The sequence below is a fragment of the Mastigoproctus giganteus genome, chromosome 3 (assembly GCF_048544385.1).
Source record: "Mastigoproctus giganteus isolate SK-2022 chromosome 3, ASM4854438v1, whole genome shotgun sequence".
Taxonomy (NCBI): domain Eukaryota; kingdom Metazoa; phylum Arthropoda; class Arachnida; order Uropygi; family Thelyphonidae; genus Mastigoproctus; species Mastigoproctus giganteus.
The window spans coordinates 36,167,604-36,182,805 of NC_143577.1; the positions used below are offsets into that span (position 1 = coordinate 36,167,604).

Genomic DNA, 15,202 nt, shown 5'->3' on the forward strand with positions numbered 1-15,202 from the left:
TGTCAATTTGGTGCAAGCCAATTCCTTGTATGACAGTTCCGTTGATAACAATTCTGTGCATAACAAATAGTGCATGACAGTTCGATGCACGGGACAATTTTGTCAATGACATTTTGCTATACTCGTATGTGACAATGTTGTGTATAGCAAATTGGTGAAATGCAATTGGTGGATAAACCAATTTGGTGTATGCGCAACAATTTGGTGTATCACACAGAGGTCAGAAATTAACAATACCATTGAAGTAAAAGGTTTTAGAAATAAGAGAAATTTTGGTGACTTAAAAAGGAGGAATGAGAAATTCATGAAAAGAAAGTAATATATCTTTTATAAAAGGATTCGTGCCGATCCTTCTAAGAGGCAGGTTGGAAAGTCTGCAATATTTCAACATAACTCTGTCCATATTGCAACGCCTTTAATCCAGATAAGATTATTTATTAATATTTTTAACATACTTGTCACTTGAATCCTATGCTTTTCCAGGAGCACGAATTGATTGAGGGTGGATAATCTGGAAGAAAATTATGGGCGCAGAAAATTTCCAGAGCACTTATGCCACCAATCTAAGTCATTCTGAAGCAAAATCATCTGGTTCAGGTCATTAAACATTCTTCCTACTTTTAAATCATCAACAGAATTTGACAACTTCCCTGCATTTCCTCATCAATGTCATCAAAGAAGATAAGAAACACAAGTGGTCTTAATATTGATCCCTGAGGGACTCCAATTGCTAAATTAATCCACCCTAAGGAATGTTGTTTCATAGCTACTCTCTGTCTCCTATATTTTGACCAGCCTTTGATCCAAGGAAGGCGCTATTAATCCCAATTTTATCCACTTTATATAATAGCTTTTCATGGGGAAACATACCAAAAGCTTTGCTGGAGTCAAGGTAAATAATGTCAAAAGTAATTAACTAGATTGTCAAGACCTCCTCTTCATCAACCCGTGCTGTGTTCTATTGATTCTGCATTGCACCCTCAACCGCAGATTCTATGGTCTTTCCTACCACTGACGTCACACTTACTGATCTGCAGTTGCCCATCACATCTTTCGCATCCCTTTTGGGGACTGAATAGACGTTAGCGTCCTCCAGTTTAATGATGATCTCATTAACATCCCAACAGGATGATACACTCAAATGCAGCATTTTTTTAGCTTGGCAGAATGAATACATTTCGTTCGAGACTATACATCTAGTTAGAGAGTATCCTTGTACTTGTGGAAGAATTTTGAGTTCCTGGGAATGGATACATTTACGAAATATTTTGCCATTTTGACCTAATTAGCATATTAAATCACATTCTATAAATAGCTTTATAGTCCTAGTCACATTCATTCATTTATTTTTAAATTTAGCTAGAGATTTTGTAAGTTACTAATTAATAGATGCAGAACCTTTGTATCAGCGATTTGCCGAGAATATCCTATCTGGTAACTTTGTACTGCAGTGCGTGGTAGGGAAATTCTAGTATCTTAATTATGGTAAATAGGTATCTCGAAAGCTCGAATCACGTAGTTTGGCGTTAATAGATAATTTTATTAGCTGCTATAATTAATTTATATCTTTACAAGCGAAAGGATATAGCGTTAACTCGATAACATAATATATATAACTTAACTCGATATATATTTAATAACGTAAACTTGATAGGGGTAATACGTATTATTGCTGCTTAACCGGTGCATACTGTTATTATTGCATTTAAGTATATTACTTTAGTGTAGTATTTTAAATAAAATTGAATTTGAACGGAAAACATGCCACAGACCACAGCAGCAAAGCAAAGGGCGCAAAGTAGCGGTAGGGTTTTGGGTTGTGGTAGAACTTAGGAGAAAATTATCTGCGGATCATGGCCTCACGAAATGTACTATTTGTTTGATGTTTGCGGAACTATCTGGAAAGGGATAGTCAAGAGTCATTGTGTGTGTGTGTGTGTGTGTGTGTGTGTGTGTGTGTGTGTGTGTGTGTGTGTGTGTGTGTGTGTGTGTGTGTGTGTGTGTGTGTGTGTGTGTGTGTCTGACCTTGCACTTGCGCATCAGACAACACAGCTGCAATCCTCAAAGCAGAATGCTCTGGCCCCACAAGCTATTGTCAGGGAAACGGGAAATATATTGTGCAAAAAGGATAAGTAGAATAGGATCAGGCTATACGTCTGCCAGGGCCAAAGGTTAATGACGTTGTAGAGAAGATATCACCTTTTAAAGGCAAAAAAGGTGATAATGTCGACACATTGGCACTAATAACATTAAGAGTATCTGAGGACTTACTTAACAAGTACAGAGCAATGTTGAGAAGTCACAGGGTAAGGTTAAATTTGTAAGTATCTGCAATTCTGTCCAGACATGGTAGTAGGAAGTACATGATAAGATCCTTGTCACTCAATTCGGCACCTGCGAGGTGATCTGATTGAGATGTTTAAGGCTTTGAATGACTTGGGCCAACTCAATACTGATGGAACTCTTCCCATTGCTGAGAGTGATGGTTAAAAATTCAAACTGAGGAAGGATGGTTAAAGAATAGATTTGTGTAAGTTTGCTTTCTTGTATGATTTGCCACTATTAATACTAATACTATACCATCCACTTCTGGACTCTTAACTTTGATATCACTTCATTTCCAGTACTCTGATTTCTTATCACCGGTCTTTCAACTGTAAAGATAGTAGCAAAGTACATATTCAACTCGTCTGCCACTTCTCCACTGGAGCACTGCGCTTTATTTAGTGTGCAATACCAAGGCAGTTCGTGACGAAGGTGCTTCCACAATCTGATATCAGTGCACTAAGTAGCAAACTTAGTTTTCTAAAGGCTACGTAAGAAACACGGCTTTGACCAAACCTTGGAATAATGTTTTATAGCACTGGCTCCTCACGGCCTAATGCGATTCTTATTTTAAACACTCCACCAAACAAATCCAACTTGTAATCCCTAAAGTGTGCTAATAATAATAATTAATCTACCAGGGTGTTTATTTTTATTTCTGTGAAATAAAAGAAAAGGGGTCTTGAAGAAACGTATTTGATGGCATCAAAAAGAGCCCATAGATGGGTATCGAAAAAAACCAGCTTCCTAAATGCCACCCTATTTTCAATTCCCTGGGCACATCACTTCAATACACGCATGGATTTATCTACAAATATTAATCAACAGCTAGAATACGTACCCGATAGAAAAATAATCAAATCACGGCTCACTTCATCACCAGGTGGCACTGTCTAACAACGCACACCTGGAACTGGAGATTACAAGTGGCAAGTGGGGTGATCACATGATGCCTACAGTTGTGACGAGTCGGAGAGAGAACAAAGCCACATTTTCCGTGACTGAACCGTCATCTCGAACTCCGAGCGATCTCACACATACGCACCCCCACACTCTCATACACACACTCACACACATCGATTATTCTTCCCCAAAAGCGTGGGTCTTGCTTGGCGCGCGTGTATCGGCTGCTCTGACGGTGAATGGTTACGTAGTATTCCATCGAAGAGCGTGGAGAAGCACCAGCATTACCGTTTATGTTTTTAACATTTAATTTCTTCTTTTTTTTCTTTTTTAGTTCCTTGGTATCTTTTGGCTCTTAGCCAGATTAGAAGCAGGGTAAATATTATTGCTATTTTTTTTGCTGTTGATATCCATTTCTTATTTAATGATGAGTTAGGCTTAGCATGGAGCGGTACATCTCACATCTTGCTGAGAAAAACTCCAGCATTCGGTTTGTTCTGCTACTGCTATTGACTTTGGAGCTTCCTGCAGCCCTGCAACGTGCTCCATGCTTTTCATGTGAGGAATTTTTGCACGAACATCCCAATTCCAAACCTTATAATCAGGTAAGAACTTTTTCTATGGATTCAACTAACAGAGAATGAAGTGATATTATTGTTTATTGTTAATGTATTTATTTATATATTAACTTCTTAATTGCTGCTAACACAACTATCTTTTGAAATTATCTTTTTTGGTAGTAAATGTATGTTAAATTTCAACTGGATGGAGGTTTACATGTTTAATATAAACCTCCATCATTATATGTTTGATGTAAACTCCCGAAGTTGAAATGAAACTGACCTTTTAATGTTATGGTTGCCAATGGCAACATGATCCGAAATCAAAAAAGTATTGACAGCTTTCTGCATTTTATTATTTTTCAAGATAGAAAATTTCTTAGCTGTTTATTATGTATTTACAGCTGCTGATCATATTTTATTAACAGCAGATATCAATGTGAAATCTAAATACTAAGAAACAAAATCATGCGCTTTTTCATTATAACGATACTCAAACAAAATCATGCGCTTTTTCATTATAATGATACTCAGAAACAAAATCATTCGTTTTTCGTTATAATGAAGCCATCATTTAATGATTTCTTAACTGGAATGGTGTGTAAATGTTAGTATAACTAACAAAATTTTTATCTAAGTTTAATAAATTTTCAAAATAAATAAAATTTATATTTATAAATTAAACAAAATTTAATACTGAAAATTTAAAAATATTGGCGGAATTAATATTTAAAGAATTGAATTAACTTTCTCTTGATATTCAACAAGTGATGGAAGATGTATTATGATTTTTTATTGGCAATTTAATAATATTTGTTTTTCTCATTTAATGCAGTCATTAAATGAAAAAAGAAAACTCATGAATCTTATGATTAAAGTACAGAATTTTCATGATAAATAAATGGTTATATGTTTAATTAATTTAATGATTACTCAGTAATTTAAAAATAAAATAATAAGAACAAAACGTATTCTTTTTTTGGGTTGTATGTTGGTGAGTTCAGAGTGTATAACACGTAGATGTCAGGACATTATTTATAAAGAGAATTATTGGTCCAGGACGTGTAATTATTTTGTTATTGTTGTTTTATCCTTTATGCATTTATATTCTATAAAATTTTGCTAGCACTGGAAGGAATAGATTTTAATTCAATGCGTAATTTAAGCTTTTCGATCAGATAATCGAAATGCTTAAGCTCATGATCTCTGTTATGCAATTTTCGGAATATTCAGTTTTAGTAATTGCTTATTGAATATTCCAAGCACACTGTACATAATGTGGAAGTACGCTTAATTTAATGGATTAAAGAAAATATTGGACAATAAATTTTGATAGCTTTTCATAGTCAAGAAAATCTGCTTTCAGTACTTCGAAAGTTTTTAATACTTCATCGATCGCTTAGTATAAACTTAACCAAAGGATGTTTGAATGTATCAGTAACTTTTTATAAGTTACATTTGCTTCTAAGGAGAAAAATAGACGAAATAACAATGAAAATAACATCACTTCCTTGAGTAAGATCAATGGAGACTGCAAGCCAGATTTTCCTACCAACGCAACCCAGTTGTCCATCTATTGTCCTCGTGGAATTCATCCTTTTAGCCCACAGGAGAGTGCTCGGCAGGATGGCATAGCTGGTAAACTCAAAAATCTGAACCTTTAAGACCACTTATAGACAGAAGAAAAGAAAATATTTCATTGGCTGTCGTCTTTATTTTTATTTCTATTTTTTTTAGAATCAGCTTGTTGCGACGTTAGCAATAAGTAGTTTTGCGAGATACAGAAATGCGAATTCCTTTTATAAATTCGTATTTGGTGTACTAAATATGAGATTTATAATGAATCTCTGCAGATAGAGAAAATAAAATCTTCTGGGTAAACTATTACATTTAAAATTTCCTAAAACCGTGATATTTCTTTTACTAAAACAATTTATGTCCCAGTAATACTAAAACAATTTATATACATAAATTGTTTTAGTATTATTTAGATTAATATTTTAAATATTATTTCAACTATAATAATTTTATTACCTTATTTTAAACTTTATATAAAAATTTAGCCTCTCTTCATTATATTCTTTAATTTAATTAAAACAGTATCTTATCTCTGGAAATTGTTTTAAATTTACGCCTTGATCTAAAGATAACAGAGAATGAAAAAGCAGAATTCATAAATGATGAGTTGATATTTATGAACTGTTGCATGAACCAGAAATTTAAAGCCAAATTTCATTCAAATTATTTAAATTAGCAAAACTAAAACTGCTCAAAATATATTAGATGTTTAAATATTTAATAAAAAACTTTTACTTAAGAATGACTACGAGAAATAGTCTTAAAAGTGTACTAGGAAGTTTCGAATAAACGAAACAGATATCTGTCCGATTTTTCCCGAAATTTTGGCAGTAATAGTATGCTAGCTATAATATACTAATTGGGTCTGTTGTTTAATTAGGTCCGGTAAGAAGGCTTGTAAATTGAACACTTTCTTTCTCTCATGAAACACTGAATACATTTATTCCATCTCTATTAGGCGGTTGTTTATAAAGAGGGGGGCTTAAAGTAGCATTAATCAAAAGGAAAAATGTAGAAATTCATTCCACATTTAATGCTATAATCCTTAGTTTTCATTAGATTCATTTAATTTTAATCCTGAAATCGTTAATTCTTCTCTTTCATTAACATCTGATAACGCATACAGAAAGTAAACCCATCCAGTCGTGTATTTGTGATTTCTGCACTCGGGGGCCCAGTTTTGTACACGCCAATATTGCCTCTATTGCGGGATGAACGGAAGAAATCAGCGTGCTGGTGTCAGTCCATAATGCTGGCATTTAGCAAATGGGAAATGGTCAGATTCGTTTTGCGGTTTCTCCATAAAAGCTAATGTGATTGCCTTCTCGTAGCTGGTCTCTGGCGAGTCGTAACAGACCATGGCAGGATAGCCAACGAGTTTAACATACATTCTGGTAGATGTACGTCCAACTAGGGAGAGTAAATATACGTAGAAACATTTGCTGTTCGATCTTTCATTCTAAAAGTGCATGAATCACCTCTAGTGTATACACTAGCGATAAAAAAATTTACCCTTTCCATTTCAAAAACTTTTCAGAAAGAAAATTAACAAAAATATTTTATATAAAATTCAGTTTAAGCAATTTTTGATTTCATTTAAAAATTGCTTATTTTTGAATCTATAAATATCTCAGGATTGTGTTTTCATAAATCAGTAGTTTCATACCAATATTTCGTATTAATAATCCGTTTAGATTATCTGCTGTGCTCTATAGAATATTACATTTGACATTATTCGTATTCTAGATTTATATATGATGACTTCTATAATTTTGGCATTGACAAGGACTCAAAAATTTATAATATAAACGATATTCAGAGAAATACAATTTCGAAATATTACAAAAGAAACGTATAAAGGCCACCTTACAAATTTTTTTCATGAATTTTGAAAAAAAATTCTTCAATTTTTTTAAAATCAACTTGAAAAAAAAATTAAGTTGATTTAATGGGAAATTTTGGAATAATTACTCATAAATCGGAACTTTATGAGCATTTAGTCCATTATTTAAGATATTAAATATTAATAATCAGTTAGATCGTGATTACTTTTTATTTTGATCCATTTATGGAGCGATTTTATTCACTCTTTTAAAAATCTTTGAAATGAATTGTAGTAAATTCGATCGTAGAATACTTTTAACAGAAGCAGTTCAATAAGTACAATATTTATAAAAATAGGTGCCCAAATAAATTTTCTTTTATTTAACTAATAAAAAATTCGACAAAATTTATTAAATATTTAAGTATAGCTTAAAATTATAAAACGTTTTATATAGAATAAATCTTGTAATTATTGAAAAATCAAATAGTGGTTCAGGAATAACAATTTACTCAATAACGGCTTTTCAAAATACTTTTAATAAACAAATTCGTTTATATAAATATAATAAAATCTACATAATAAAATACGCACCAACGTTTTATTTTTGTTACAATTTATTTTTCGAATTACACTTTTAATTAGGCTGCTTCATTCATTAACTTTTCTTCCCTTTAACCAGTCCCTAATACTTGCAATTTTAATTTTTCGAAAAATATCCATATATAAAAATAAAATTGTCTTTCAAAGGCCATAATGAGATATAAAAGTCAAAGAGGAGTATTGTCCATCCCTCAGGTATTAGACATACGTGTAAAAATATGCATTTTACTTAGCATAAGGACGAAAGACTCGACTATTTAGGAAAATGCATAAACATAAACTTTATCAGATGTTTACAACTTTGTTTGCCTTTCTTGTGGCTCTGGAACCAGAGAAAATAACAAAATGGAAGACGAAAGGCGAAAGATAGATAGATAAATAGAGAGAGAGAGATTTAAGTTGGTGCACTAAGGAGACCCACATTTAAAAGTTTCTTTTCACAATCTTCGGTTCAATAGAAAAAGTAGGTCGCATTCACCATCTAGATGGGCAGTTTTCACGCACTCTTCCAAGAATACTGGACAAGCTAGTTGAGAATAACACCAAATCGATACTGAACTGCGATGATCTTTGATATGAAAGGGCTTCAATAGTTCAGAATGCAGGTGAAGCTAAAAAAAGTTTTCATGTACGTTGGGTAAGCACACGATATCTGGCTAAGATAATAAATGCTACGATGTAGAACAGAGTGTACAAAATAGCAAAGAGGATCAATTTATCAGTTTAAAAACAGTTCTTAAGTATTTGGAGTCCAAACTGCTGGCCTCATAAAAAGAACTTTAAATCAGATCATTGAAAAAGGTTCTGTAAATTTCGTTTCCATGGAGATGATCTCTGAATTGATTATAGGAAAGTCCGTACGCGTATTTTGGACTGACTCACTCTACTTGCATTACCGGCGTGCCGTTACCATGCCAGAAATTCAAGCTATATGTGGTATTTATGTTTTGTTCTTTAAAAATACAGAAACAAATCTATATGGTTTGAGATGGGAAAGCACAATTAATGCATAACAGCATCACTTATATTTCTAACAGCTAGCGTGTAATTAAATAGCCCCGCTCTGATGAATTGTACCCCTCCCAACACTGTTGCATTCCTCAAAAAAATAGTGAAAAATCCTTCTGAAGAGTTGATATGAATTCCCCTTATATTTTTTAATATAAAGGAAAAAGTAAAAGTTACAAAGTGCCACATCTGAAATATAAGGAGGATATGATAAGCATTTGACTTGCTAGAAACCAAGAACTTCAATAATCGTGACAACCAGAGCAAAGTGAGGAGTTGTCATGGTGGAGCATCTAACTATAAGGAGATTTTGATGTTCCATCATGAAAACGTGGTGCCTATACTCATGAAATTAGCAAGCAATATCAGTGTTGATTTTCTGATCGTATACTGAAGTCTTCAACACCTGAACCACCGATCTTCGTTACAGACAAGCATCAATCTTTAAATTGTTTAAGCCACCATCGAGATATGCTGTGGAAGCAACAGATTCTTCGTAAGTTTCCCATAGCATGGGATAACTTTCTGCACAACTGTTTTTTTAAAAGGGAAACTAAGGACATGAGAATTCAGAATATTACTTGTAACGACATGTGTGCATTCTATGGTCGGTTTGTCTGTTTTGAGCTGCCAAAATACTCTTCAAGTTTCTGAGGAAAAACTGTGCACCCTTTGCCCCAGACGAAGTGGCATATTCAAGAATAGTCGCACTGAGCATACCTAATCTAAATGAAATAGAAGGACAATTATTATAAGCATATTAGCCAGAAGAGTACCCTCTGTTGGAACTTCCAACTACACAATGTAGTTAGCTATTATGTTGTTTCTGAGGAAAAACTGTGCACCCTTTGCCCCAGACGAAGTGGCATATTCAAGAATAGTCGCACTGAGCATACCTAATCTAAATGAAATAGAAGGACAATTATTATAAGCATATTAGCCAGAAGAGTACCCTCTGTTGGAACTTCCAACTACACAATGTAGTTAGCTATTATGTTGGAAGTTATTTTTTATAATTATAGGGCAATTGAGGAAAGATAAAACTAATGTTTTAAAGAATATATGCAACGCCATTATTAGTTGTAGGAAAACATACTCAGAAATGGCCCGTCATCTCTCTCTTTCTGTCTTTTATCTTTATATATTTATAATAACGCTTTCTCTTTTCAAAATGTAAGTGACAATTCAAAACAGGAACACAAACTCTTGTGATGGTATTTATCACATCTTTTGTGAAGTGACAAGTCAACAACGGGAAACAGCTGCAGTCTTCAAGCAATGTTATCAAACTGACAATCTACTAACTCATTCGCATCAAGCTTTACAAAGATTATTGTTGAGAAGTGTGGGAGTTATGAATAAGGGCCTAAGAGTTAGAAAATAAAGAGTGGTAATGGTTATTAAAGCAAGTACGTTACGGAGGCTTTCGTTTCGCTATTATGAAATGTAAAACTGCAAAGTGTAAGGAAATAACCCAAATAATGAAATTCATTTGCTGGTTGGTAAAATAGTCTTGTGGTAACGAGATTCACTTGTTTGTTAGAGATATGCACTAGCAACATTCAGCGTATACGCAGTATATATATTGTCTCTCTATCTAACTACCATCTCCATAATATGACACTAACAGAGGAAACAACGTTATTTACCTGCCCTCGTGGGTAGCACAGTTGGTAGAAACGCCATCTTTCTCACACCGGGTGGAAAAGACCTGAGTTCGAGTCCTGTCTACAATGTGAAAGATTTTTATGGTCCTTTTTCACAATGTAGCTGAGTTAGTCGATCTCAGGCGAGGATAGCTTGGTTTTTTCTCCCTGAAACTCTGGTTTTCCGTCCAGCAAACAGAAAATCGACCTCAGAACACACATAATTTACAAACAATATACACAGAGCAACATGGCCTTAGTCGCCGATGCTTTTAAAGTCCAACAACAACCTAAAAATTTCTAAACAAGACTGTTTTCCTTTACAAGGTCATTTATGCCAATTGTGTATCGGAAGTCCTGTTAGAACTGTTGTGTTGTTCAAAGCATTGTCATCGTGATAAGCGGTGAAACAAAGAGCAAACATTTCTCGTTGTCAAAATTTGTAAGCTTTCTGGATGACCTTGAATTTTGTGGAACATAACATCACATCGAACCCCAGAAGAAGAAGAAGAAGTTTTCACACTGACTCCGTCTGATCGGCGAATGATTGAAAAACGACTTAACAGAGAAACAATTTGTGTAATTGTTACAGAAGACTTGGACAAACAAAATCTACCATGAAGTAGTTCCACGCTGTTTTACTGATAATCAAAAGTTACTCAGACTCGAAGCATGCTATGAGCTCTTTCACCGCGGCAGTTTCATTAAGGTTATTCATTTTTAAAATCACTAATCTTAATGTAAGTTCATGATACTGATAGTAAACAAGCTCAGCATCACGTTGTATATTATCGAGATGATAAAGAGCTGGAAAGTCTTCATTATAGGATAAAGAGAAGGAGGGAGAGACATTGGATGGTAATCATCTGTGGGAATGGTATCATAAAAGTATTATTTAAAGTACCAAAAACATATTGCCGTTTTAATCTGATATCCTGAGCAAACTGATCCATCTGCAAATGGTAAGCAAACGCTATAAAATTTTCCATTTCAGAAATCGTAAAATCACTAATGAAGAGTTTTATCACATCACAAACACATAAATAAGCTTCGACTCACTCGAAAGAGGACGGGGTCCATTTAATCAGATCTCAGACGGAAATAGGGATTAATTTAAGTAAGAATTGGTAAATCCGCTTTAATCAAAAGGGAAGGGATCTGCCCGGACGAAATGCCAAGAGGTTTACAAGTGCCACTGCGATTATATAATGAATGCTGACAACGTTCATTTTGTTGTAATTAGCACGCTTGATTTCACTGCACTTTGTAAAGATCAATTTAATAATGAAAGCTACGTCGGAGAATTTCCCTCTTAACCCTAGCTAGACAGGTTTGCAGCATTCATTAATTTTATGCATCCAGAGATGCCCGTCTCTTTCTAAGTTAATCTTCAGTCTAAGAAGGAAACAGAGGGACACTGATGGAAAGCTTAGGGGAGCTTATTTTATTTAATACACGGGGGAATTCAGAGTTCTTCATTTTGGGCTTGTGTTTTAATTTGGAAGCAGCTGGATTGTTCAAAATGCTACAGCCAAATAGATTAGATTATTCAATTCTGAAATTTAGATTTTATTAATAATTTCAGCTCGGTCCTAAATCGCTTATTTAAAAATAATTTTTACAGAAGGAAGCTAGATTATAAACTATAACAGAAGGAGCAGTGGAAAGATGGTATTTGCAGTATGGGTCTTAGAACTATCAATTAATCAAAACAAAGTGTGAGATGTTTCCACATGATCAGTAATTAAAACAGCGAGTTAACCTTTAACCCATATTATTCGCGGTACTACCAATAGTTGAAAATAAACATCATGTTCTTAGAACTACAATGTTCATCAAAACTTACCAAAAATTTGCTAATGAGAACGGTTGGCGTTGTGGTGCGAGAGCGATGTAGAGAAGCTAGTGGATGACCTTGATCCGCTTGTTGATTTTCTCTTAATTATAACGAAGTGATGTGGTTAGCTATGCGGGAAACATCTCCTCAAAGTTTTATACGAGGGCCGTTTTTGAAACTTCGTGGCCTGAGTATGAAGGGTTTATCTGGAAAGTCTGCAACATGTTACTTTTCAATATAGTCCCCTTTGGGGGACTATATTAAAAAGTTTATTAACCTTTGGGGTTAATACACTTTGCCACCGATGCTACAATGCGTTGATTTCTGCGAAGAAAGTTTTCTCTTGGGTTCCCCAGGAATGCATCTAGACTGTGTCAGCAGCGTCCACGCGTGCCTCTAAAGGTGGAAGGCAATGACGTCATCAAGGCAGAGGTTTCCTAAGTAGGTATGTCCCCAAAAATTGGGTATAATTTAACACATATTAATCACTTAATTGACGTTCTCATACACTCGCCATGCTCTCACATTTATTTCACTCAGTACAGTACCCTGAATAGGACAGAGGCAGACACCTTTTTTATTGCAGTTTAAGTGGACTCATATCTCAAACACACAAATGATAATATACAAGTGCACTCTCATATATTCGCACACCCACATAGGCATGTGAACATTCGTACACTTTTATAAACGCAAACACCCATGTCCGACAACGCGACGTGAGTGAGAGCTCGTTTTCACACACTGTTTTCTAGGTTATCTGAGGAAGGAACCTCCTAGTGACTTCCACTTTGGTAGTCTCATCCCATCTGGTCTGCCATAGTTGGTGATGAGTATCCAGAATTTTCTTTTCCCCCTCTCTCTGTTTGAGTCACATTCCAAGTGTAGGTTTATACCCGCGAAGTCTATTAGTATTTGTCTTTGAAGCCTGTAATTAAATCTTCTTATTATTACTTCTAAATCCAGAGAAAGTATACCAGCTAGCACCTGAAGAGCAGGTGCGCTTACAGTACAAAATGCCCTTATGATGGTGAATAGTATGATCCTCTGGAAAGGGACATACTAGAGTCTAATTTCTCTGACAGCTTTAATTCCTGTGCAACACTCATGCGTACAGATTTGTCTTTTCACAAGTTTTCTTACAGCCATTATGGTACACTACAAATGATAATAAAGAAAAACAGGCCAGCATGTAACGATTATGATGGCAAACTTATCCATAAACACATTAGTGTTTATGGATAAGTTTAAATCCGAAGTAAGTAAAATCGAGGGTTACTGTATATAAATGTTTATTAGTGTTAATAATCAATAAACTATTTTTCGAAATGTTTAAAAATAGTTTATAGCAATTAAAAACAGAATTCTATTAAAATTTCAAAGGTATCTATTATGTTTTCTATATTTTATTCTGAATACTTTTGATTTAATTACTATCAATATTTTTACGAAATTCTAATAATAATTAAAAATAATTGTTAATTATAGAAAACCATATCCTAAATTTATGTATTTTATTTAGGATTGAATTTCTGTGGGAGGTTGATGAGCCGTGGAAGATTTACTAAGTCGTTACAATAAGTGTCACTTTACAAATTTGAAGTTCCAAGAGCGATTTTTTGATGTTGAAACGAGCAGTTTCGTAATTATTTCAAATTGTACGTGCTAATGACTTTACTAAGCTATCAAGTAACATATTCTATGAAGAGGCTGCTACTCTTGACCTCTGAAATTAGTTCGGTCGCTACGAGGTAATTAAAACCATCAACTTCATTAAAACATTCAGTCCAATATCAAGACATTTGTGGCTACCTATTAAAGGAGTGCAAATTTTGCTGGGAGGAAGCGATTACAATTTCCTTTCTAATGAAATTACCCCAAACTAATGTAATTTTTGGAAACTTTAAAATGTTTAATGTGAAATATTATTAAAGGCTATTAATTAAATGGATTCTCTGACGTGTGTGCAATTGAACGAGCATGATGGATTAAATTGAAGAAAACAGGAGGATCTTGTTGTCAGGAGATATTTACAGCTTCTGTCCAATAGAAAATTTTCTTTTATTCTTTTTCCGATTTATTTATAAGCATTTGCAACTGTCTCCACTTGAAAAAGACATCGAGATATTCTCTTAAACGTTGTGCTGATAAATTGTTTCTGTCTGTTGAATGACTTCTCTTCGTACGATAAAAGTAGTGTGCTTCAGATACGCTTTAAATTTAGTCTTCTTATCGCGGTTGTCAAAAAAAGTTGCCTGGAAGCCATTCGTTGTAACCCCATTTCTTTTGTAGCCTCCCCCATTGTGAACCAGTACTTCAAAAAGTATCGGTCAATATTACGATTAGAGTTTTTCGCAATGTACATCTTCAGTGGGGATTTCCGATAATAAAATCGTTCATTATCGGGAAAATTCGGAATCATTGTGTCTTTTTAGCGGGGATAATTCTAAAGCGTGACTGACAACTCCCATGACCCATTGTCACGTTTTCAACGGGTCATAAAAGAAGAGCGCAGGACCACATACAAAAGACGGAGGGGGAGGAGAAGTCAGGGAATGACGTTCTTGCAGTCAGTCTGTGCGTGCACGTAGGGGGATAGACTTAAATGAAATAATGAGGGGAAAAGCTGGGATCCTACACATAAATAATCAAAGGCAGAGGAACAAGGTAAAGTTTTGTTTTTAAAAGAAATGTTTTTATTAAAAACAAGTAACGAAATGTGCGCCGTTCATTATATTTCAGGCGCTTTAGCAAAAATAGTAAAAATTCATGATTTATAACAAAAAAAATAATAAATATAAAATTTAATGAATATTCATCCACTAGTAGTCGAGTTATTACATGCGGACGAACGAACGGACAAAGAAATAATTGTTTCCTAATAGTTCGATTTTAATGAAATTTGGAATAGCTCGACAAA

At 34.3% G+C, this 15,202-nt stretch overlaps 1 protein-coding gene across 2 annotated transcripts in view; it reads left to right on the plus strand.

Moving 5' to 3' along the window:
• Nucleotides 1-3,299: 3,299 nt before the first annotated feature.
• Nucleotides 3,300-15,202, plus strand: part of LOC150087875 (CCN family member 2-like) — a 40,377-nt gene continuing 28,474 nt past the window's right edge. For both annotated transcript variants that reach the window (XM_090370485.1, XM_090370486.1), the window contains exon 1: nucleotides 3,300-3,833. In XM_090370485.1, coding sequence (XP_090226611.1) covers nucleotides 3,672-3,833 — 162 coding nt within the window. In that variant the 5' untranslated portion in view covers nucleotides 3,300-3,671. The remainder of the gene's footprint in view (nucleotides 3,834-15,202) is intronic.